This window comes from Neolamprologus brichardi, chromosome 1 (genome assembly GCF_056152115.1).
Source record: "Neolamprologus brichardi isolate AB-2024 chromosome 1, ASM5615211v1, whole genome shotgun sequence".
Classification (NCBI taxonomy): Eukaryota; Metazoa; Chordata; class Actinopteri; order Cichliformes; family Cichlidae; genus Neolamprologus; species Neolamprologus brichardi.
This window is the reverse complement of record NC_142104.1, coordinates 6,314,051-6,337,152: the sequence shown is the minus strand read 5'-3', so window position 1 is coordinate 6,337,152 and position 23,102 is coordinate 6,314,051. Positions and strand designations below refer to the sequence as shown.

General features: G+C 39.8%; 1 protein-coding gene across 1 annotated transcript; it reads right to left on the bottom strand.

Annotated features, from left to right (window-relative positions):
• Window positions 1-1,335: 1,335 nt before the first annotated feature.
• LOC102786699 (ATP-binding cassette sub-family C member 12-like) lies at window positions 1,336-22,329 on the bottom strand. Its single transcript, XM_087843229.1, has 29 exons — window positions 22,282-22,329; window positions 19,456-19,601; window positions 19,178-19,324; window positions 18,367-18,514; window positions 17,953-18,180; window positions 17,274-17,447; window positions 16,879-17,026; window positions 16,311-16,459; window positions 15,987-16,094; window positions 12,648-12,875; window positions 12,500-12,571; window positions 12,250-12,374; window positions 10,259-10,331; window positions 9,888-10,091; window positions 8,008-8,142; window positions 7,757-7,856; window positions 7,503-7,601; window positions 6,826-6,929; window positions 5,956-6,138; window positions 5,573-5,799; window positions 5,347-5,484; window positions 5,011-5,200; window positions 4,841-4,930; window positions 4,529-4,718; window positions 3,331-3,490; window positions 3,171-3,249; window positions 2,910-3,023; window positions 1,535-1,699; window positions 1,336-1,465 (listed from the first exon to the last, which is right to left on the bottom strand). The coding sequence occupies exons 1-29, from the start codon at window positions 22,327-22,329 to the stop codon at window positions 1,373-1,375; spliced, it is 4,065 nt and encodes a 1,354-aa protein (XP_087699355.1). The 3' UTR covers window positions 1,336-1,372.
• Window positions 22,330-23,102: the final 773 nt, after the last annotated feature.

The window sequence follows — 23,102 nt, the reverse complement described above, 5'->3', positions numbered from 1 at the left end:
ACAATACAATCAGTAGACATTATACACAATGTAAAAGATCAAATGTAAATAATGTAAAGAATATAAAATACGTAGATCAACAAAAGGCTTGTTTGAACAGAAAAGTTTTTAACTGCTTTTTAAAAGAATCCACAGAGCAACTAAGGTTTGTTGCTTATGAAATCCATAAAGTGCTACAGAGAAAATTACATTTTATTTATGTAATTAACACATTTTGAACTCTTAAAGAAATATAACAAAAGGAAAGACACCCAGCTGTTTACACTCAAATGATCCATGTAGCAAACAAAAACTGTTGTGAGCCGGTACCCTTATATCGCCTTTGGTCTTTTGGAGCCTTGACCTGACTTTTAAAAAGTAATTGGGAAAAAAAACAAAAAAAAAACAACAACAAAAAAAACAACAACAAATAGATATTTGCAAAATTCTGTCTAAATATGTATTTTACCTGGTTAATGTGTGTGGCGGGGCGTGGTCTGCAGCGCCGCTGCAGGGGAGTCGGACGCACCTGACTGGCACCCGCAATCACGCCTCGCCACCTTAAAGTCTGTGCTCTCTCTGCTGTTGTGTTGGCGTGTGTCGGGCTGTGAGCTGAAAAGCAACAGCTGGCTGTATGCGTACAGCAACAGTGTGTGAAAAGCGTTGGATAAAGAGATGCTGAAAAGCATGTTCATGCAAACATCGTCGGGTCTGCCGTGATATGTTTACAATGGGACTTCTGCTCCTGAACCTCTGGGCACAGCATCTGCAAATCGGGGCTGTACGAAGTCACTTTCATCTTTACTCAGGACTGTAAGCTGTCATCTGTGAGGCGTGAGCGGTGTTTGTTTGTAACATAGTTCACGGTGGAGAATAGCTGCTGACATAATGTGGATCCGAAGATCCATAATTGGCCTACCTGGGGTCGAAAGTCTCGATAAATGCACGGCGTTTCGGCGGGAACACCGGCTTCTGCGAGTGTGACGCTTATTTTGAGCGATGAGAAAAAAAACAAAAACAAAAACAAAAAAAAAAAAAAAAAAAAAAAAAAAACACCCGGAGCCGTGGGTTGCCGACCCCTGGGCTAAAAGCTAATAAGATGGGGATGTGTTTAACTCTTAAATTATGAATAATTTAACTCAACATTTTGTCAGCAACATTGGAATATAACTGCAGTAAGTTGGCAAAACATGGTTTTACAGTTTGTTACAATATTTTATTTACTGTAGATTTTTTTAATACAACACAGATACACAATTATAGATTTAAACGTTAAAGACAAAGACAATAAAATAATTAACATTTTTAAATATACAGAATAGTCATTAAAATAGTAATCTAAATACATGTGCCTACTCCACAGATGTTCTTTGGTTTCAAGGTTTACTTTGTTTCACAAATTTACAGTGTTTGAAGCAGTCAGCAGTAATGAGAACATAGAGAATGGCTGTTGCTTCAGTGTATTTGGATCATCCAACTCTGCCACCTGTCATATGGAGCAATTAGTAAGCATAAGATGACACAACATTAATCTGTGCATATTTGGGGTTGTTACCTGTCCATTATCCATGACCAGAATACGATCTGCTTGCACCACAGTGCTGATCCGATGAGCTATTGTGAGCATAGTGCTATTACGTAAGGCTTCTTGGATGGTGTTTTGGATCAGAGCATCTGTCTCTGCATCTATGGAGGCAGTGGCTTCATCCAAAAGAATGATCTGCTCAAGAAGAGGACAGACCATTAGTATAAGCAAAAACAGTTTTAAAGGAGGACAGCATGTCACAATACATAAAACGCCCATACTTTCTAAATACAAACGTGGCGATTAGCAATCTCATACAAACGTGAGACATTACAGAATAGTTTGAAGAACAGGCCCATAATAATCATAACCCTTAACCAATTTCAATTTGGCCTCTCATTCATTCACGGTCATGGGGCCCCGTGAATTCGAGCCCCGGCTCAGACAGTCTCGGTCATCGTGTCCTTGGGCAAGACACTTCACCCGTTGCCTACTGGCGGTGGTCAGAGGGCCTGGTGGCGCCAGTGTCCGGCAGCCTCGCCTCTGTCAGTGCGCCCCAGGGCAGCTATGGCTACAGTGTAGCTTGCCATCACCAGTGTGTGAATGCGTGGATGACTGAATGTAGTGTAAAGCGCTTTGGGGTCCTTAGGGACTAAGTAAAGCGCTATACAAATACAGGCCATTTACCAGTCTCATTCACCTCTGGGCCATTTTGAGCATGGCTGCCCTTTTTTGATTCCTGAAAAGTCCCATTATGAATCAGAGAAGTCCGTAAAAATAATTTGCCTTTGTCTTAAGTTATTTTTTTGTATTTTTTTCCACAGGAAGTTGGCCACAGGGTGGCAGACCTCTCCAAAAGATAACGAGTGAAGATTATGTTGCAGTGGCCATGTAGAGAGGAAAAAACAGACAGAGACAAAATACTGGTGACTGCCTGTGGTGCCACTCAGCCTCCTATGTACGAATTTCAAAATCTTACATCACCTTGTTCTCAAGTTTTTATACTCAAGATTTTTAGAAATTTGAGATTCAACTCTGTCTGAGATCTTTAGTAAATATGTCTGTGGCCTCAATTTGACGCTCCTACGTCACCTCAATCTCAAGTAGCATTCACAAACTTAGGTGTACATGCTGTCCATCTGCCCTGCAAAGTGACGACAATACCCTACCAGGCTTTTAAGGCTTAGGGGTACTTCTGAAGAGGAATCTAAACATTGTACTGGTGACCTCAAGGGGAAAAAATTAAAATCAGGACAGATTTGCGATGTTTAAGGACAGTGCAGAGCATATTGACAGAGTCGCAGGAAATTGCTTTGACTGGCATCAGTGAATGCAGTATGTGACAGCATTGTCCCAGCCAGGTGACAAACCATCAAGCCCCCCACCAAAAAAAGTGCACTCTGACCTTGGAGTTACGGAGTAAAGCTCTAGCCATACAGATCAGCTGTCTCTCGCCTACAGAGAAGTTTTCTCCATTCTCCATAACATGCGCTTCAAGCTTCCCCTCCAGCTTTGAAATCTGAGGAAACAAATCACATTACAGCTCCACTCCACTATCCTAATTCATCATGTATACAAACAAAGAGCAGAGAAAAAAAAAAAAAAAAAAAAAGGGCTGTATAGGAATTTTAAATGTACCAACTTTCACGTTGCACTCAAAACATACCGAGTCCTTCATGTAGCTCTTCTCAAGCGCTGCCCAGATCTCCTCATCACTGTATTTATTAAAGGGGTCCAAGTTGTACCTGCAGGGATGGGGTTCATTAGCCAGTTACTGATCCACAGTGGTCAAACCAATGTGAGATTTAAGGGTTGGCCAAGGTTACCTGACTGTACCAACAAATAGCACAGGGTCCTGAGGAATCACAGACAATTTGCTACGCAGGTCTTGCAGGCCAATGGACATGATGTCCACCCCATCTATCAGTATGGTTCCTGCTGCAGGCTCCACAAGTCTAAATAGAGCTACTCCTAAAGACGATTTTCCTACAGATGCAAACCGCAGATTAGAGTAGCTCAATTAACCTAAAACGGTTAAAATTTACATTAAAATGTGCTACATAAATTATTTTAAATCAGGAATATGGGAGGATTTAGAGTCAGTCACTAAACTTTCAGCACAACCAGGTGTAGGCAGGGGTGCCATCTACCTTAGAGGGTTGGGGTGGGGGAATAATAGCAACAATAAAAAATAAATAAATAAAAAATTTAAAAAAAAACCCTCCTACCATTAACTAATCTTCTTTATTAACCAATCTTCATCTTAATTATAATCAGCTTATCTTTATTAAGAAGTTATTTACCACAGGCCTTTAATGTGGCAGTAATTAAACCATTATTTAAAAGCCATCACTTGACCCAGCTATCTTAGAGACTGGCCTATAATTGGCTAACTTTATCTCAAAAATTCTTCAAAGTAAAACAGCAGTTTCAGTCAACTTTCAGAGCTCACAGTCCAGAAATGGAACAAGTGAAGGTGGCAAATTGTTTTCTTTTGGCCTCCTACAGTCAACTCTTTGTTCTTGCCTTGTTAGACCTCAGCGTTTGCTGTTACAGTTCCACAGGGTTCTGTGTTGGGACCATTTCTGTTTACATTATATGAGTTTCCCTTAGGCAGTGTTATTATAAATAGCATACATTTTCATTGCCTGATGATACCCAGACTTATGAAGCCTGTTGACACACACCAATTAATTAAACTACAGGAATCTCTTAAAGAAATTAAAACCTGGATCACCTCTAATTCCCTGCTTCTAAATTCAGAAAAAACTGAGGTTGTTGTGCACTGCCTTATCTTAGAAACATTACCTTGGCCTCCAGTAACATTGAGGATATTAAACAAACTATGTAGGACTGCCTCCCTATATTTGCACACTCTAAGATTAAATTGCCTGTCTCAGAGTGATGTTGAAAAACTAGTTCATGTATTTATCATCATTTCTAGGGTGTATTGTTGTAAATCATCATCACCCAAAGACTAGATGAAATCAACAAGAGAAACAGCTACTGAACCCAGAGCCTTACCAGAGCCAGTCCTTCCCACGATCCCCAGCTTCTCTCCAGGTTGAATGTGGAAATCAATGCCGTTCAGGACAATTGGTGCATTCTCTCTGTACCTCATCTTATAGTCTACGAAGGTGATGCCCCCACTGCTAGGCCAGTCCTGTGGGATCTGAGTCTCCTTAACATGCCTGGGAGCCTCAGACTTACAATCCTGCAAACACAATTAAAAATTTACAGGGATCAAGCAGATGGGTGTGTAGGATGTTTAATGAACTCTGGCCTTGGTCTCAGCAAAACAATGACAGGTGAATGATTTCAGGACATGAGTCTGACCGTGACATATTCCTGGAGCCGTTCCGCTGAGTTGAATCTTGCTTCCACTTCTATCGAGAATCTGGCTACAAGTTGAAGCATGCCTGTCAACTGAAAATGAGTTCAAAAATTATGTAAATCCATGTCTGAAAAGCAAAATGAACATGGATTCATGTGCTGTCCAAATGTACCTGCAAGGAATAGGATATCGCGAGGCCTTTCAAGGATGGACTGATTAAGTCATTACTGCTGAGCACTACAAAGAGAGCCACAAACAGCGTCGTAGTAGCAGCCATTAATTCCAGGCAGAAGGTGAATGCACGTGTGCCAGCATTAAACATGAAAAGGTATTTGGAGTTGATATCAGTCAAGATATTGAACCTGTAATATAAAACAGGAGTTTTTGAACATCCCACTGTCCACAGTCACCCCGCCCCAAAGAAACATACAATTTACAATGATGTGCTGTATCAAAAACATTGCAAAAGCAAGAGGTGATAGCCTAGTGACAAATTTCAGAAACTCACTGTTCTATAAGGCTGTCTCTTTTACTATAGGCATGGATGGTGCTGAGGCCATGCAAAGTTGAGGTGGTTAGAGAGAACCATGGAGAGAGACTGATGTTTTCTAGATTCTTCATATGACGTATACTCCTCTGGAATACACTGCAGAGAAGCCACAGATATATAGTACCTTAGAGGACCTGTTACTGTCAGTAAGTGTGTTTTATAGATTTAACCAGCATAAACTCACAAGGCAGTAAAGGCAAGAAAAGCTGCCATAATAACTGCAACTACAAGCATGGCGGGGAAAATAACTGAGATGACAAGAATTGTGGATGCGACGAGTAGAGAACACCGTAAGAAAGAGCCCATGACAAGAGGAAGGACCATTTCCACTTCGTCTTGATCTTTAGAGAAACGATTTAGAAGTCGGCCCGTTGGAGTTGTGTCAAAGAAACTCATTGGACTATCAATGATCTGCAATAGGAAAACAAACAGTTCATTTGTAGCTAGTAAACGTTCCCAGTTTTGGATCCAATACATTTGTAATAAGTAAATCCTTATCCATATTTAAAATGACCATGTGTAATGGTGACTAGCAGAGATTTCTATGGTGCTGAGAATTCACAGTACCTTTCTGAACAGCATGTCATGGAATTTGCAGGAGGCCTTCAAGGTGAAATAAGTGTAGATTATGATGTCCACAATGGAAAGTACAACAATGACAACCGCTGTTGTAGCATAAATAACCTGGTAGAAGTGAAGGTGTGGATTTTGAGAGATTTCTCCCTGGACTGCAGTTGTGTTACTGGATGACTTGGAAATAAAAACATAAATTAATAAAAAAAACGAAAAGTTAGTGAAGTCAGACAAAGTCATTGTATACATAAATGAATGATTTCCTAAAACTAGAAATAAGCAGAATTTGAGGAGTCAGAAACAGTTTTTCGCTTGCTACATCTGCCAGGCTTGGTCTATAATGTGTGGCTCTCTGGATTTTAAATCACGATACTTCTCACTCAAGTTCTTGACACTCAGACATACAACGTTACCACAGGATTTCATCTCCTGCTTTGTGAGCATCAATTACTTTTCCTCAAGATTTCCTCAAACTGATTTCTTATGTTTCAGGGATGACGCTTACTTAAGTGACAGCTAAAACCCTTGCTGAAATTTTTATACTGTCTTCAAGCTGAAAGCTGACCCTCAGGCATTCGATGTATTTTAAGGGGCAAGTGCATGGAAACTAGAGTGAGTGTGTAATGACCAAAACAAAGTGACAAAACCAAAGAAGATCAAAACATCAAGTTGTTTCAAGGAGAAATGCTTGGACTAGGCCAAAATAAACATTTTACACTTTACGTAGCAAAATGTAAATACAGAGAGTTTATCTTGCACAACAGCCACAAAAAAGGCAAGACTTCTTACCCTCTTGTGAGTTGAAGGCTCACAGAGAACCATTTCAACGTGTGTGACAGTGATAAGCAATGCAATAATTCTCACCCCATCACCACTTGCCATCCAGAAGCTAAACCACCAATTGCTGAAGACTGAGGATCCTGCCAACAGGAGCTTATTCAGGAGGATAATGAAGGAAACTGTGTAGCCTGTAACAACAATGAGCAGTTTATGCATCACGAGTTTGGCTGTGTATTATTGCTCATAATAATGTATACACAAGCATATGCAGCACTGGGAAACAGGAGTTAGAGGAAGAATTCACAGTGTACTCAGTGGTAGTTATATGGGGGAAAATCAAATGAAAGCTACTGATCAATATGTTATGTTGACTTGAATTTTAATATCTGACCGATTCTCTTGTTTGCTCTAAACAACCAGAGTCTGGAGTAGTTCTTGGTCTCACAAATCCATTCTTGTGAAGCGTTGTAGCGATTTATCTTCTTTGAGACTACAATTCTTGACTTTGCCAAGTTGTTAACAAGTGTCTTGGCAGTTGTGAGGGGATGTTTAGAACCCAGTATATATAGCCAAGCTTGTTTAACACCAGTAAAAAGGCTAATATCGAATCTTTTATTTTAAACTTAAAAATAAATTAAAAACTGACATGCAATAACTTTCTGTGCATTGATAAAACAATTTATAAACAAAAAACATTTAAAATGAAAATATGCAATTTAATTTCATACATAACCCCAACACTCCATGTGTGAATAACAGACCTCCAAGTGCCTGGGAGTATGTGCGGTATATTCTCCAGGAGATGGCACCTTTTGTAGAGGACTCCTGACTCACTAGCCGATTACCAGCTGGGACAGCGGCTTAAAAACAAAACAAACGTATCATTATAGAATGAAAAAGAAAAATACATATTTTTATTAGCTGACATCTAATATCTGAATTAATTTTTTTAAACTTGCTCTTCAGGGAAAATATGTCAGTTTAAATCAAATGTTTTTCTTCCATGCTTTCACACCAGGATTCTCAGTGCCAGTGCTTGCACAATGTCCGAGGTCAATCTCGTCCAACTGGCCATCAATAAATGATGCTAGTGCCCCAGCTTTCTTTTTCTTGATCTGACAGAAGAAAAATAAATAAATAAATATCAGGGACAGTCTTACAGCTCAGTCTGGATAAGCTTAAAACATTGACACTTATGGAACGCACACTTTGTTTTACAGTCAACAATAAGGAAAGTAATAGAACCATGATACATGACACCCTTACTTTGGACTCTCCCATCTGGTAGGTACTGATGAGCTGAGTATAGCGTCCATCGGCTCTCATCAGATCCCTGTGGTTTCCAGACTCCGATACCGTTCCATTGTCCAGAACCAGGATCTCATCACAGAACTCCAAATACTAAAAGCCACAAGGAAGAGCAAATTATCAAAACCAGCTCAACTCTGGTTAGAGCTCTAAACAGTTGTGTGCGTTACTGGCATGTGACAAATCCTTATTCTTTGGAAAAATTGCACCTTACAACTCATGAGCAAAATATGTAGGTCTTCCATACGTACTCAGCTATGTTTCTTTAAACCAGAGCTTCCTAAAGTGTGGGGCCCGCCCAGTATGAAAAGGGGGGAAAATAAAGAAGAAGAAAAGAACGTTTGGACACTGCTAGCATAATGGACAGGTTTTTTGACGGGGCTCCCACACAAACGCAAAGCGGGAGATGAAGCATCGCTGAATATGTTTCCAAACCAACTTCATTCTAAGCCAAAGACTAGAAAATATGGTGAAGCATATCTGCCCTTTAGTTTCACCTGCACAAGTGCCGAGGTAGGTCTCCCCTGCAGAATTGGTTTTCCCTGCATCGGGAGGACGCGCTGGGCTCTCCAAATCACAGACAAACAGTATCCCACATTCTTGATTTTTAATTCACAAACACTTCTTGTAATGACTAACTACTCCTGACATTTTGGAGATGTTAGCTCTTTATACAGTAAAGTTACAGCGGGATACAAATAACATCAGGTCGTTCCTGCCACGATTTGTTCTCTCGGTTCAAATCACAGACAAACAGGATCCCACAGTTGTTTATGTTTTTGAACCCATTTTGCACGGAGAGGCATTTTTTGAAAAATGTACTGATAGCAATGTTGAATATTATTACACAGGAAACAACAGCAACAACAGAAACAGCAACAACAACAAGTAAAATAATCACACCGTGACGCCTCTGCCTTTTTAAATGGAGGGAAAGTAACTGCATGTAAAACCTGCAGATAGTCAGATTAAGAGTATTTTGTCTCTATCTGCCATTCTGCAACTCATCTCATGTAAACAATAACGTGCGCACAGCGTGACGTGAAAAAAGGCACACACCTTTGACGTTGCGTGACAAACTCCGTATTCCTCGTTCACAAGTAAACGCAAAAAAGGAGTTTAAAAAAAACCACCAAAAAAAAAAAAAAAACCCACAATCTTAGTTTTCGGTGATTTGAAACACCGTTTATGTGTTGACAAAAGGCCCAAACGCCCAGAAACAGCTGTGTTTTCAAAAATACTCATGTAGGTGTGGACGTAGCGTACAAGAGTTAGTAGTTCATTTCATTGCTACCTGTAATTTATTGCAGATTACTTGTATTTGCTTAATTGTTTACCAAATGTTTGAGGTGTGAAATAAAGTGCAATGGAGTTTGGAAACAAAATATGGGTGTGTGTGGTTGGAGGATGTGTTTGTGCGAGGGGAGCAACAGGGGGGCCCAGTAAAAAAAAAGTTTGGGAACCACCGCTTTAAACGATAGCCTGTTTTCCCATTAGTACCTACTCTGATCGACTTGCACGGTTTTCAGTTAGGCCACAGTACCTGCTTGCCTGGGGTTAATCCGAGCAGGTACTAAAATGTGACGTTGCAACACTGCATGGGACCGATTGGCTGGCAGCAGCAGGTATATTTCTTGCCTCCACATCCATCTTTTTTGTAGCATTCATGTTGCATATTAATTACGTCGCCGGACACTTAGACGTTTTGTAGTACCAGATTACAATGGAAAACCAGTCGATCCAAGGCAAGTCAATCAGAGTAGGTACTAATGGAAAAGGTGCTTTTGAGCCCAGACAGCTCAGTCTCCACTACATAATAATTTAATACGTTTTCCTACCTGGAGCTGATGTGTAACCAGTATGACAGATTTTCCTCTCAGCTCTTTCTTTATACATTCTTCAAAAATGTGTTTCCCCACATAAGCATCAACAGCAGATAGTGGGTCATCAAGGAGGAAAATGTCCCTGTTGGAATACACTGCTCTTGCCAGGCTGATTCTCTGCTTCTGTCCCCCTGATAGATTTAGACCCCGCTCTCCAATCTGCCCACAAAAAGGATATTTATAATATTGTGAACTTTTGATTAATACTAAATTACAATTTGATCCTTCCACTTTATTGTAGCATCAATTTGCAAGCTTGAGTTACATCTTAAGTGAGTGGGGTAAATAAATACACTTAAAAACCCCTGTGTCGGTGTGTGACTCACCTCAGTTTGGTCACCATATTGCAGGATGCTTAGGTCAGCTCTGAGGCTACAGACATCTACAACTCTGTCATATCTGTTGGGGAGCAGTACAAGGCAGCAAACTGGTTAATACTATAGAGAAGTATATTTTAATAGGATGTGAGCTAGTCATTTATTCAGCCAATTATAACTTGTGGTTGACTGCGGCTCAGTTAGCAGAACAAGAGGTCACTGAATTTATCCCCAGTTCCTCGACATACTGAATAGGGCTGGGTATTGTCACTGATTTCTAGAATCGATTCAATTCCGATTCACAAGGTCCTGAATCGATTCGATCCACGATTCGATTTAATTCGATTCGATTCAATTCGATTTGATTCTGGGAAATTTTGACAGTCAGAAATATTATAATTCAGATCAGTGCATTTACATATTTTTGTATCTATAAAAAGGAAGCTGACACACGCAAGGCTTTATCAAAGGTGTGAGCGTCACAGCAGATGCCTTTGTGTCAAAGTAGCTGAAGATAAAACACAGAAAAACATGAAGGTGATTTTACTAGCCTGGGATTTTATAAAAAATATTCTGCAGTACATCAAAAACGAAAGAAAACCATTAATGAACATATGAACGTTACCTCTGACGTTACAGCGGTTTTATTAGAGACACGGCTAAGCGTTTTGCATTTTGCATAATTTTAAAAAGTTTAAATTGGTTCAGAAGCCTGTTGAACGGCAGAAATTAGGTTTTCTTTTCGGAAGAATGTAAAAGGGGGAAAAAAAAAAAAAAAAAAAAAAAAAAAAAAAAAAAAAAAAACAGCGGCCAACAGCGCTGTAAACAACGGTAGACTTGCGTAACAAGCAAGCGAATATTGAAGAAAAAAGATCTTTAGACGGGAAACTGTTCTTGAAGGAGAGAGAGAGAGAGAGAGCGCTGTGCATCGTGGTGGAAGCAAAACAGTAAAAGTCAGAGGGAATTCATGACGATGTTTATGTGAAGCGTAGTTTGGAGATATTGTTTGGGGAGAGATCAAACTAACAGCTTTAGAATCAGCGCAAAAAGGGCGTGAACACAAAGCGCGGACCCGCCGACAGATCAGAATCAGCGAGCTGTCGGCTTTCAGCCCCTACTGTGAGAAAGGCGACATCTAACTGATTCTGATCCGCTGTGTGTTTAAGTCTTTGTGCAGAATCCGTGTTCCTGCTCTCATTTACTGTCTTAGCTGTTTGGTGGTTGTTGAAATTTTGTGAGATTTCACCAGAGATTCTGGTATTTCGGGCAAAATAAATTTATATTAAAAAATCGATTCAGGATTTTAATAAATCGATTTTACGTTATCCAAGCCAGAATCGATTTTAATCGATAAATCGATTATAAAAACCCACCCCTAATACTGAACCCCTAGTTGCCCTTGATGCCTCCATCAAAGGGTGAGTGAGTGTCTAAGAATGTTATAAATGAAGAATGTTAAACACTGTATAAATGTGTATGTGATTGGATGTGTGCAAAAACAAAATGCTTTGAGTGCTCACCTGAATAGAAAGGTGTTACAGAAGTTCCAGTCCAATTTACCAATTAGCTGACAGTAAAACATGACCAAAATCATTTAACATGTCAAGAAAAATGATTTCATGCAAAATGTTGCATTAAATGTATCAATTCAGTTATACAATTTTGACATATTTTAAGGACTACTATTAATTTATGAACTGATGAAGTTTAGAGCAAACACTGGTTCCTAGTGTTTACCATCTCTGGCAGTAGAGGTGATACTGTCAGAAAAGCAAGAGGACCTCATTTTGGTTGACTATGAACCTTCCACCAACATTTCAGAATGTCAAAATAAAAACCGTTAGAAGTTCCATGGAAGGTATCAAACTTGATTTTTTGTGCCTCCCAGGGCAGATTGGGGATATGCAGTTGGAAAGGGCCACGATTAACTATCCAGACAAAGTGGTGGTTGACAAGCAGGAGATGGCAGCCATAAATGCAAGAAGACGGATTTAACTTACCTGGCCTGATCAAAAGGTTCCCCCATAAGAATATTTTCTCGAACAGTTCCATGAAAAATCCAGGCCTGCTGGCAAACGTACGCAAATGTCCCATCAGCTGTGACGGAGCCCTGAAGAAGGTGCATCTAAAAGGAAAGTGAGCAGGCCAAAAGACTAATGTCACTGTAATGTAAAGTTAGGAATAGTAAAAACATAATGTGAATAAATGCAGACAGATACAAAAACAATAGAACATACAAAAGAAACAAACCTGTTCCAAAATGCTGCAAATCAGTGACGTCTTTCCGCTTCCCACATTCCCACAAACACCAAGCAGTTTTCCCTTCAGGAAATATCACAAAGATTATCATTTCACATCCAGCAGAGTCTTGATAACTTCAGTTATTATTTGATCACACCTTGGGTAGTGTAAAAGAGATGTTTCTGAGGGTTGGTAAGGTCTCAACATTTTCATTCGGAGAAGTCACGTCCATATTGTGTTCCGTGACCTCATTAGCTGCTCTGGGCGGTGACTCTGACTGGCTGCGTTTGGTCCATGAAAGTGTAGCATTTCTCATCACTACAGCAGAATTACTGCCTGCTATCTGCGTCAGGTAAGGCTCAGGATTCTGGATGAGTAAGAGTTTCTGAAACAGTCACAGTGCATTTACAACATCATTCAGGTTTTTACCAATTTTGCTTTTCAGATTTCTAAAATCCATGACAGTAACAACTTTAACAAAACTAAAAAAAGATTATGAATTAAAATACTGTACTGCAAGTCCTAAAAGCATCATGAATAATACGAATCCAGCTTGTGATTAGCAGCATGGCCTTTTTCACTGGTTTGTAGAGGACAAGATTTGGAGAAGTGCACATGAGTGTGTGGTGAGCAGTGTTGGTCAAGTTACTTGAAAAAAGTAATCAGTAACTAATTACTAATTACCTCCCCGAAAAAGTAATCCCGTTACTTTACTGATTACTTCTTTTCAAAAGTAATTAATTACTTAGTTACTTTTTAAAAACACAATTTACAACCTGAATAGGTGATAAAGCGATAGATCTTTCAGCCCAATTCTACTTTTTCTACATAATCCATCATACAAAATGTAATCAAATGGAAAAGTCTCTTTTTAAAACTTGTTTTATTAGTTTTAATCTTTTAACTTTATGCATCAAGCAAAAATTTAATTATATGCAACATTCACTGACTGGAAGAAATTTGTTTAACATTTAAACCTATTTTCTGCACATTCCAACACATAAAATCAAATATTTTTTGTGTTTACACTCACTCTTTCAAATAGATGCAAGTAAAACACAGCAGAAAATAAATGAAGTCAAAGACTAGCAGTCCTTTTGCTCCATTTTAACCTGTAAAGCAGGAGTAGGGTAGGCGGAGGTTTACCCTGGTGCAGGTGTGCCGCAGCGGTCAGTGGAAGAATCCGCGAGTTTCTCTGTGAGTTTCCCATTAGGTGGTAGCGCACTCTGTGCTTGCTTGGAAGTCTAGGGGTTTTTTTTTTTCACTTTCTCTACTATGGTAGAGAAAGTGTGGCCACAGGGTAGGTCTGCAGGGCAAACTTGGCTAGGTCAGCAGTTAGGGCTGGGCGATATGACCCAAAATTCATATCTCGATATTTTTTAGCAGGGTGACAATATAAGATATATATCTCGATATTTTTTTAAAGCCATAAGTCACACTGTTTTCCAGATTTCACACAGGCATTTTTATTTACATACAGCATAGATTTACATGAAGAAATTACTCAAAAATAAATTATCAGCATTTATTAAATAATCATGCTCCATAAATAAAAGAAAACAATGCTGTTTTTGTGCAAAACAAAAAGCTCATAATTGTGCAGTCAAAATGTAAACTAACAGACGCTGAGCATAATAACAAAGACAGATTTCACAGCTGCTCTGTTCCCAACTTCTACTGCGTGACTGACAGCCTTGAGTTTGAAATCCTCTTTGTAACTACGTCTCTTAACAGGTGCCATTTATGGCCCTTATACACACACAATACCGTAATATTACGTTGAAGCACAGTACGTATCACTCCGCGAGGCTCCAGACTACGGTAGCCGTAATGCTCTGACAATCCATCAAGCGCTGCATCTCCGTAGCTTACCAAAGTCGTACTAAAATATCTTTTGACAGATTGCTGAGCGCCGTGTACCACCTAAAATCGGTTCGCGGTCAGTAAGCACAACCAGAATTCATACATAAGGCGCGCTGTCAACTTTTGAGAAAATGAAAGGATTTTAGGCCGTGCAGCCCCTGTGGGCTGTCGTTAGCATGGTTAGCTCGTTAGCGTGGTTAGCTCGTTAGCGCGGTTAGCTCGCTAACACGTTGATGCCGTCCAGCCCCACAACTCGCTAACGGAGATTTGCCGTGTCCATCTTGTCGCTGCCTGCAGGTGAAGCTATGGGGGAGGAGGGGGAGTTGTGTTCAGTGAAGGAGAGGTGAGGCCGAGTAATGTTGCATAGAGACAAAAGTGGACGAAAGAGAGGCAAACTTGTGGCTCCACAAGTATAATTATAACGTAACATAGACTATATCGATATAAAGGATATTGTCACATCTTATATCTCGTATGAAAATATATCGATATTTTTTTTAAAAACTCGATATATCGCCCAGCCCTATCAGCAGTTATCCTATCCTATAGACAGGCATTCTACTCTATTTTACAATGGTAAGCAACATTTTGATGTTTAGTGGTATTGTACCATCCCCTGATTTGACTGGATGAGCTCCATCAGGTCATCTTGACTGTGTCTACATGTCTAAATGAGTTGCTGCCTTGCAAAACCAATTACTTTCCATAGAAATACTTCACAAGTAAGCAATGCTTAAATTGTACTTATATTACAATAGTGATAAAAGTGTGTCTGAAGGTTCTCAGTCATCGTAGTCTAAGGAGCTTGGAAAGAAAAGTGTCTGGACTTCTTTAAGTTGCTTGAACACGTTTCACCTCTCATCCGAGAAGCTTCTGGGCCAGGATGTAAAGGACAAAGGTCACTCTTTCAAGGATGCCAATGTTCACATTTTGGAAATAGAAGACAGATGGTTTGAAAGAGGAGTGAAAGAAGCCATCTATGTCCACTGTGCCCACTCACATCCTGGGCTATTTGACCTCAGGAAATGATAGGGTGGGGCTAGGTTTCACAATGAGCTCACCCGAAACCTTGGCTGATTGTGACCTACACCCGCTTTCACACCTTGGTTTGTGTGATTAGGTAGAGGATCATTAGGGGGTCTCCAAAAGTTGATTCTGTTCATCTGGACGTAGCGTTTAGCGGGAGAAACGTTTCGTCACTCATCCAAGTGACTTCTTCAGTCTCAGCTGACTGCAGGTTTCCCCAATCTTATAAACAGTACATTTGTATAATGACTGAAACCAGCCCACTGAAGGAACAATAGGCTGGGAGGTCAGTTCCTTAATCTTAATTATGCAAATTCTCATGACCATTGATCATTTGGGGGTTTCATTGTCCCTCTTGTGGACACTCCCACAGGGCTTAAATCTGGGACTCTCCACCATTTGACCCTAGAACTGAAGAAGCTTCTCAGATGAGAGGTGAAATGCGTTCAAGCAACTTAAAGAAGTCCAGGCACTTTTCTTTCCAAGCTCCTTAGACAGTGATAAAAGTGTATTAAAGAAAACTTAATGAACAGAAAGACCATAACAAGTGGAAACGTTGCTACTGCTACTACTGCTGGACCTTGAGGAACCAAAAAGAAGAGCTTACCCTAAATCGTTTTAGTGACACAAAAGCGTCGGTGAGCGCCTTCACAGCAACCGGCATGACAGCAAAGGTGAACCTCATGGAGGCGAAGATGGCAACAACAGTAAAAGCCTGGGAAGAAAATATTGCACTATAATCTCACAACACAACCAAAAACCCTCAATTTATGTGTTAGACCTTTTCGGTCAGTAGACCAAGCCTTCTTACAAAATTCTCGCAGTTTTCTTCTCAGTTCATCTCTACTAACAACTTCTCCAAATCACCAAGTGGAAACGCTAACAGAGGCTGTGTTACTGCATAATATTGTTACAGAGCTGTGCTACTTACATCAGATGTTTTCAGTGGCAACCCCAACAAAGTGTGGATGAGAAGGGTGAAAACAGTGGCAATGGTGTTGATGGCCATGTTCAAGTTGCCATTAATACTCTGGATTTCAAGGATTTTCTGTACTAGTTTCTTTTCAAGTTTCCTCAACTCTGTAAGAAAGATCGTTTGCCTTGTCTGTTACTTTCATCATTCTTTGTAGACGCACCCAAACATACATCCAAAGCACTCAAACATTTCATTCAATGCAATTGTTAAGTCATTAACTACTAGACACATTAAGAACCTTCTGATACATGCCGATATGCTTGAATGTTGAATGGAGACACCTTTATATTCATTTGTGATCTATATAGGGATCATTACACAGGGAACCCTTCTGTGTAGGTGTGTTGCTTTAGATGTAAGAGCTTCACACTTAACTCACATCACCTCTTTTGCATCTAGTAACAAGATTACATGCCTGATTTTGTATCTAAACAAATGGGAGTCTATAAATAATGCATGTGATATGCAATATTACTAGATAAATGGAAAGTGCTGCCAAATGGGAATCAGCTGCTCGACTTACCTACAATTTTCATCTCAAAAGAATCTTCCCAGGCATACATCTTGATTAGCTTAATGCTGTTGAGAATCTCAGTCATTGCATGAACACGTTTGTCTTTTATTACCATTGCTTTTGTCTTGAATACATTTGTGAGATGTGCCAAGAGATGCTAGAAAAGAAGAAGAAGAAAAAATTAGTCCCCTGATTGCCAAGATTCCAACAGTAGAAGGTAAGGGTATTTCTCAATGATGACTTAGACCTCACAGCACAGGTTTCAGCATGCCCAATATTATGTTTGGGCAAATTCTTTCATAGTTTATCTACATTACAACTTTTTTTACATTTCAACATTGACTATAATGCTTACCTCAATCAATTTTTGCATTTATCTCACTTTATTAACTTCATGTACATACTTGAATGAGAATACAGATGATGCAGATGAGGACTCCAATAATTGCGGTGTAGCCCAGAATGTTCCAGGCATAACAAGTGCCCGCAACAAGGAGTACAGGGGTGGACATCACAAAGCTCCCATTCACAACTGCCTCAAAAACCGTGTGTCCAACATTGGTCAAAATATTAAGAATCTAGATTAAAGAAAAAATGAGAAAACAAAAGCTTATATTTCACCCGTTTTTCATAATACACCAAATGTGAGATGTACTGAAAAAGTATCTTATTTTCTCATGCATTTCTTTTGGATCAAACAAATCTTAATATTAGACAAAAATTACCAAAATAAATACAAAGTGTTTAAATTGTGCTTCAATTTATGAAGGTAAAGTTCTCCAAATGTACCTGTCCATACATGAAAAAGTGAAAAGTGATAGGTGGTTGTGCCACCCTTGAGAGGAAGAACTGCAATCAAACATTTGTAATAATGGGAATGAGTCTTTCACATCACTGAAGGAATTTTGGCCCACTCTTCTCAACAGAATTGTTGCAATTCAGCCACATTGGAGGATTTTCAAGCACGAAAGACTTATTGATGCCAACGCATCTCAGTTAGATTCAAGTCTAGACTTTGACTAGGCCACTTTTCACAGCAGTGCAGGTAAAGTGAATTCTCTGTGTGTGTAAACCAGTCTTTACCTCTCCGTTTGACATGTCGCCAAGTACTTGCAGAGATGTGACTTTCTGGAAGCCCAAAGAGCATAAGGCACCTTTCAGTCTGATGGCCGTACGCAGTGTTAATGCCCACTGCAAGGATATCATGGAAGTTTTGAGCAACTCTGTGGTGAACAAAGCAAAGGCCAAACCAACACCACTGGTTTCTCCTGGGTCGCAAACGTAGTCCAAGATCTTATAAACGACGACCGCCTGAAGGGACAGAAAATGCTTGATACGCTTCAGAGAGTAGAAATTCTAAAAAAAAATGCAATTAGAAACTGTTTACAGAGTATGAACCACTATTTCTTGAAGTCAAATTTGATTTATAATAAATAAAACATTTAGGCAAACATCAGAAGGTCACAAAGTCTGAAAATACAGATGACGACAACCCACCGGCCCCAAAAAGGCCGCCACCATGGCAAGAATGGAGACGAGGGTGGACAGAATCAGTCTAGTTCTTTGAAAACGAAGAGTCACCCGAATCAGTGAGGCATTCTCCAAGCCTCTCCTTGCCACTTCTTCATTCCATAGCCTCTGGAGCCTGCAGAACACTCACAATCAAATCATGTACACTAAAAATGGGCTAGCATTTAATTTTGACAAGTTAGCCTCGTTCCTTTGACTTATCTTCAAGATGCAAATTTCAGCAGCTACATTAAACTCCTAGGACCTGGCGTCCACATATGTGGACTTCACATTTTGGGTTATTCAGACCAAAATACTCAATTTTGCTCTACAAGGGCCTGATATCCACTTACGAGGACATTATACTGCTACTGTTCTATTGAAATTTTAAACAAATATCCTCATGTGGCTCTTATTTTTCATAAAAACAAAAATAAGGTTTAAAAAAAAAAAAAAAAAAAAAATATCTGGTAATTCTTTGTTTTTACATTCATCGGGGCCCAATATGCCCAAATATCAAAGAAATTAAAAATGCATGCCGTGGAAGAGTTCGGGTCTTAGGAGGTTAATGGTGCGTCATGTCCCAAGCAGACCTACTGTGGGTTTCTGTCTATTCCGCTTAATAATTCTAATAAAGCCCTTTCTTTGTTCCTTGTTGTGCATCATCTCTTTCGTCTGAGGTTTCTTTCCCACATGCTTGTTTACCCCCTTTGTAAACAAAATGCATCATCCATTGAAATGTTAGATTCTGCAAATGCCTTAAACAACAACCAAAAAATGTGAATCTGCAAAGAGAGACCTTTTTGCGTTAATGTCTGCTACATCAAAAGGAGACAGGTGTAGGTCGGATGTATCCAGCTCATTCTTGAACATGGCCCACATTTTGGGGATCATCCACAGAAAGACTGAAAATGATATTAAACCTGCATTATCTACAGCGTGGGACCTGGACAAGACAAAAAGAAAAGAAAAAGCAAATGAGTACTGTACAAGGAAGACATTCTATATCAAAGAAAGTAACTTTTATTTGGCAGACAGGTTACATTTAGCAATTTCTCTTTCATCAATGAAACTGACTCTGGTGAGGAACAGCGGAAGGGTATAAGGGTCTGCATGCTCCGTCGGTATTTTCCAAATGGGCAAGGATGGGGTATTTCCCTGATGTCATTATCTGTATCATCTGAGGCAAGAGACAAAGCACTCAAATGGATCTCATCTTCTCCCTACAGAGTCAGAAAAACAAAGACAGACAGAAAGGTGTATAAGCTCAGTCCAAGTAACAAATCTGGAAACAAACAAACAGGAAAAAAAACAAACATCTAAACTAACAATTAATTGTACTTCCTAATTACAATTTTAGTAGATATGAAACATGATCAGAAAACATAAAACTAACTACCTTGTCATGTCCTAAACAACCAAAATTAATCAAACTGACACAAGTGAAATTATTTAAACATTTTCCAAGCAGAGAAAAAAGTGAATACCTATTTTTATTTATACTACATGCAAATCAAACAGCTCTTCATCATGTTATTCCGCCATGCTCTCCTTTTCTTTGATTTAATTTTTGTCCCTTTATTTATTTATTTATTTATTTAAATGCAAGCAGCCCTTCCCCGGCAACGTAAGCAAAACCCAGAGAACTTTACAGCATATGGAGCTACCAACTTGTGAGGAATAAGAGGCTGCTCAGGTCGATGACACGTAGTACACCAGATTTCTCAGTTTACTGGTGTTCAATGTTCCCTCTAATTTTTCATGTGTCTGAGCGAACACACAAACTCCCTGAGCGATCCCGTGGACCACTGTGAGCGACATCAGACGTGTGCACTGTGGTCACGCCAGCATCTAATCCATCCAAGTTACATGGTTTATTAAAATCATCAAATTACAGCATTTACATTTATGTTAGACTACTTTTAAACAGCTTTAGCCCATTTACAATGAAAATGTAAAAAGAAATCTAGTCATTGGCCTGTGTAGTATGTTAACACTATTGGAAGTAAAAATAACTTGAACTCCAATTTCGAAAACACAACTTTCTTTTTTTTATAAAGCTGACTTGTATTATGAGTACGAGTCTGTGGTCTGGGAGAGAGTCCTGTAACTCTGTCTGCAAAATACAGTATATAATGACCAATGTTGGGCAAATAATTATACAGTTACTCCTCAAAAAAGTAACTGAGTTATGCAAACAGCAAAGTTTTTTGCAGCTATTTTTTTTTTTTTTTTTTTTTTTTTTTTTTTTTTTTTTTTTTAAATGCAGCCAATGTATTTTTAAATAAACATTTCAAACTATTTACAGAACAATCAGCTGTTCTGCATCAAAGTTGATGCCACACAAATTATTTGTGCCACTCCAAAAAAATGTTCTGTCCACTATGAGATAAAGGAGAACATCACAAGCCTGATACCTGCAGGCGTGACAACAGGAGATGTATCACTCCTGTAATATTCAGCAGTCGCCTCATTGTTCTGACACACACAACAAATCTATTGACTACACTACACACGATTTGCGCTAAACGTCTCAAATCTTTCACATCTCAAAACACCACCGTCACTCCTAAAACTTCCCCCATTACAACTCCGGTGTCGGCACATAAGGACGCTATCATAGCCTGTCAACGACGTTGATTGGCTGCGTATATACGAATCCCAGATAGCAAGGAGACATTGAACAGATGTTGATTTTCCATCTGAACCATCAGAATTGAAATGTCAACACAAAACCAATGTTGAAACAACATTGAAATACTGATGAAACCTGACACTGACATTGAAATAACATCGATTCACTGTTGTTCTGTCATCGTTGATTGTTGATCTATTTATAGTTGACAAGGTGACAACAATCACATTGAAAAACCATCGATTTATGGTTGAGTGGGAAATTAAAGCTGCTACCACTTGGACTATTCCATAGCACCCCTATCACATTGGTACATCCCTCCAGGTAACCATTGTCTTGTACAGTACAGCGGGACATTAGATTTACTCTCAGCGGACTGCTGACAGGCACAGCTTAGAGGGAACATTGCTGGTGGTTTTTCAACATGATTGTTGTCACCTTGTCAACTATAAATAGATCAACAATCAACGATGACAGAACAACAGTGAATCAATGTTATTTCAATGTCAGTGTCAGGTTTCATCAGTATTTCAATGTTGTTTCAACATTGTTTTTGTGTTGACATTTCAATCCTGACGATTCTGATGGTTCAGATGGAAAATCAACAGCTGTTCAATGTCTCCTTGCTATCTGGGTAGTTGGTTTGTGTGAGTATGGCCCCCATCTACATCGCTCAGCTCGGTGTTGTGCCAAAACACCGGGCCTGTTCTAAAAACCAAGCTCAGCGCTCCCAAAACGTCTTGTCATTACGCGGCTTCACTAAAACCACCAACTTTCAGGAAGTTGGTTCACGACTCGGCAAATCAACGCAGGTTTTCTCAATTTAGCCGCGAGCACGTTCACACAAAGGGGGTCGCTGCTGGCAGTATATAACCAATCATGAACAGGGACAGGATCAGAGAACTTTGAGAAAATTAGAATTACAGGCCCGCAGATTAAAAGCACTAGTTGCTGCAAAAAATACAAGTACACCCCGATCATGCACATTTCCAGCGATTTTAAATACCATTAAGGAACTTCTCGAAGCCGCTGTCCTGGCAATAAAGCACTAGTAAGTGTAATTACAGGAACAACTCCATTATTTATATTTATTCTTGCAATTTTTCCTTATGCAATGGATGTTTAGTTTCAATATTCCAACAAAGAAATTCCTCAAGCTGCGGCCTTTCTGTTGTAAGCAACAGGTTGTCTACAAGACTTCAGTGCGCTTTTAGGGTCATGCTCGTGCAAAAATCAAAGGTATAACACGGTCTCTCAAGACCTCTTACCCCACACACAACCAAGTCCGCAGGACGCTCCACACGTGCCGACGCCATCTTCCGTGAGAGGTGATTGGTCTGTAGGCGGCGCTTTTATACTAATTGATCGATCTGCAGAGGAGGTTTGGTAATAAGGCTACCTTATCTATGAGCTACGTGGTCTTTAAAGCTATGTAGTCTTTTGCAACAGACAAGTGACTCTGGGGGGGGATGTATCATCAGCTTGTTATATTTGCCAGTCTTGTTGACAGTAGCGGTTTTAGATACGGGCGACACGGGCGGTTGCCCGGGGCGGCATCGTGGTGGGGGGCGCCATCACCGGCATCGGCAAAAAAAAAAAATGCTCGTACTCATGCTGCCCCGACGTCAGCCAGCGCATATTGGGAATGGCATAGGCACCGATTGGTTTTCTATCGCCCATTTGCTGGGAGTAAGGGCGCCCTTCGTTTGCGAGGAGCGCGTGCAGCTTGTGACACAGGGAAGAGGGGGCGGGGCGGCGGGGGTTTTTCTAACCGCAGCATCTAATAACCAACTCGCAAAGTAAAACAAAATAAAAACAAACCAACAAACACAAAAACACCAGACATTATAATACAGACTTATAATTTTCACCGATGTTTTTTTTTATTTTATCTGTGTTTTTTTAATTCTATACACGAAAAGTGAGCGCGAGAGCCCTCGGCGCGCCTGCTCGCTGCTGAAGTCAAAGTAAACTTTATTGTCATCTCCGCTACAGTCCAGTATATAGAGAGACGAGACGACGAGGCTCCAGTTACAGCAGTGCAAATAAACAAACAATATATATAAGAAGAGTAAGAAAATAAATATAC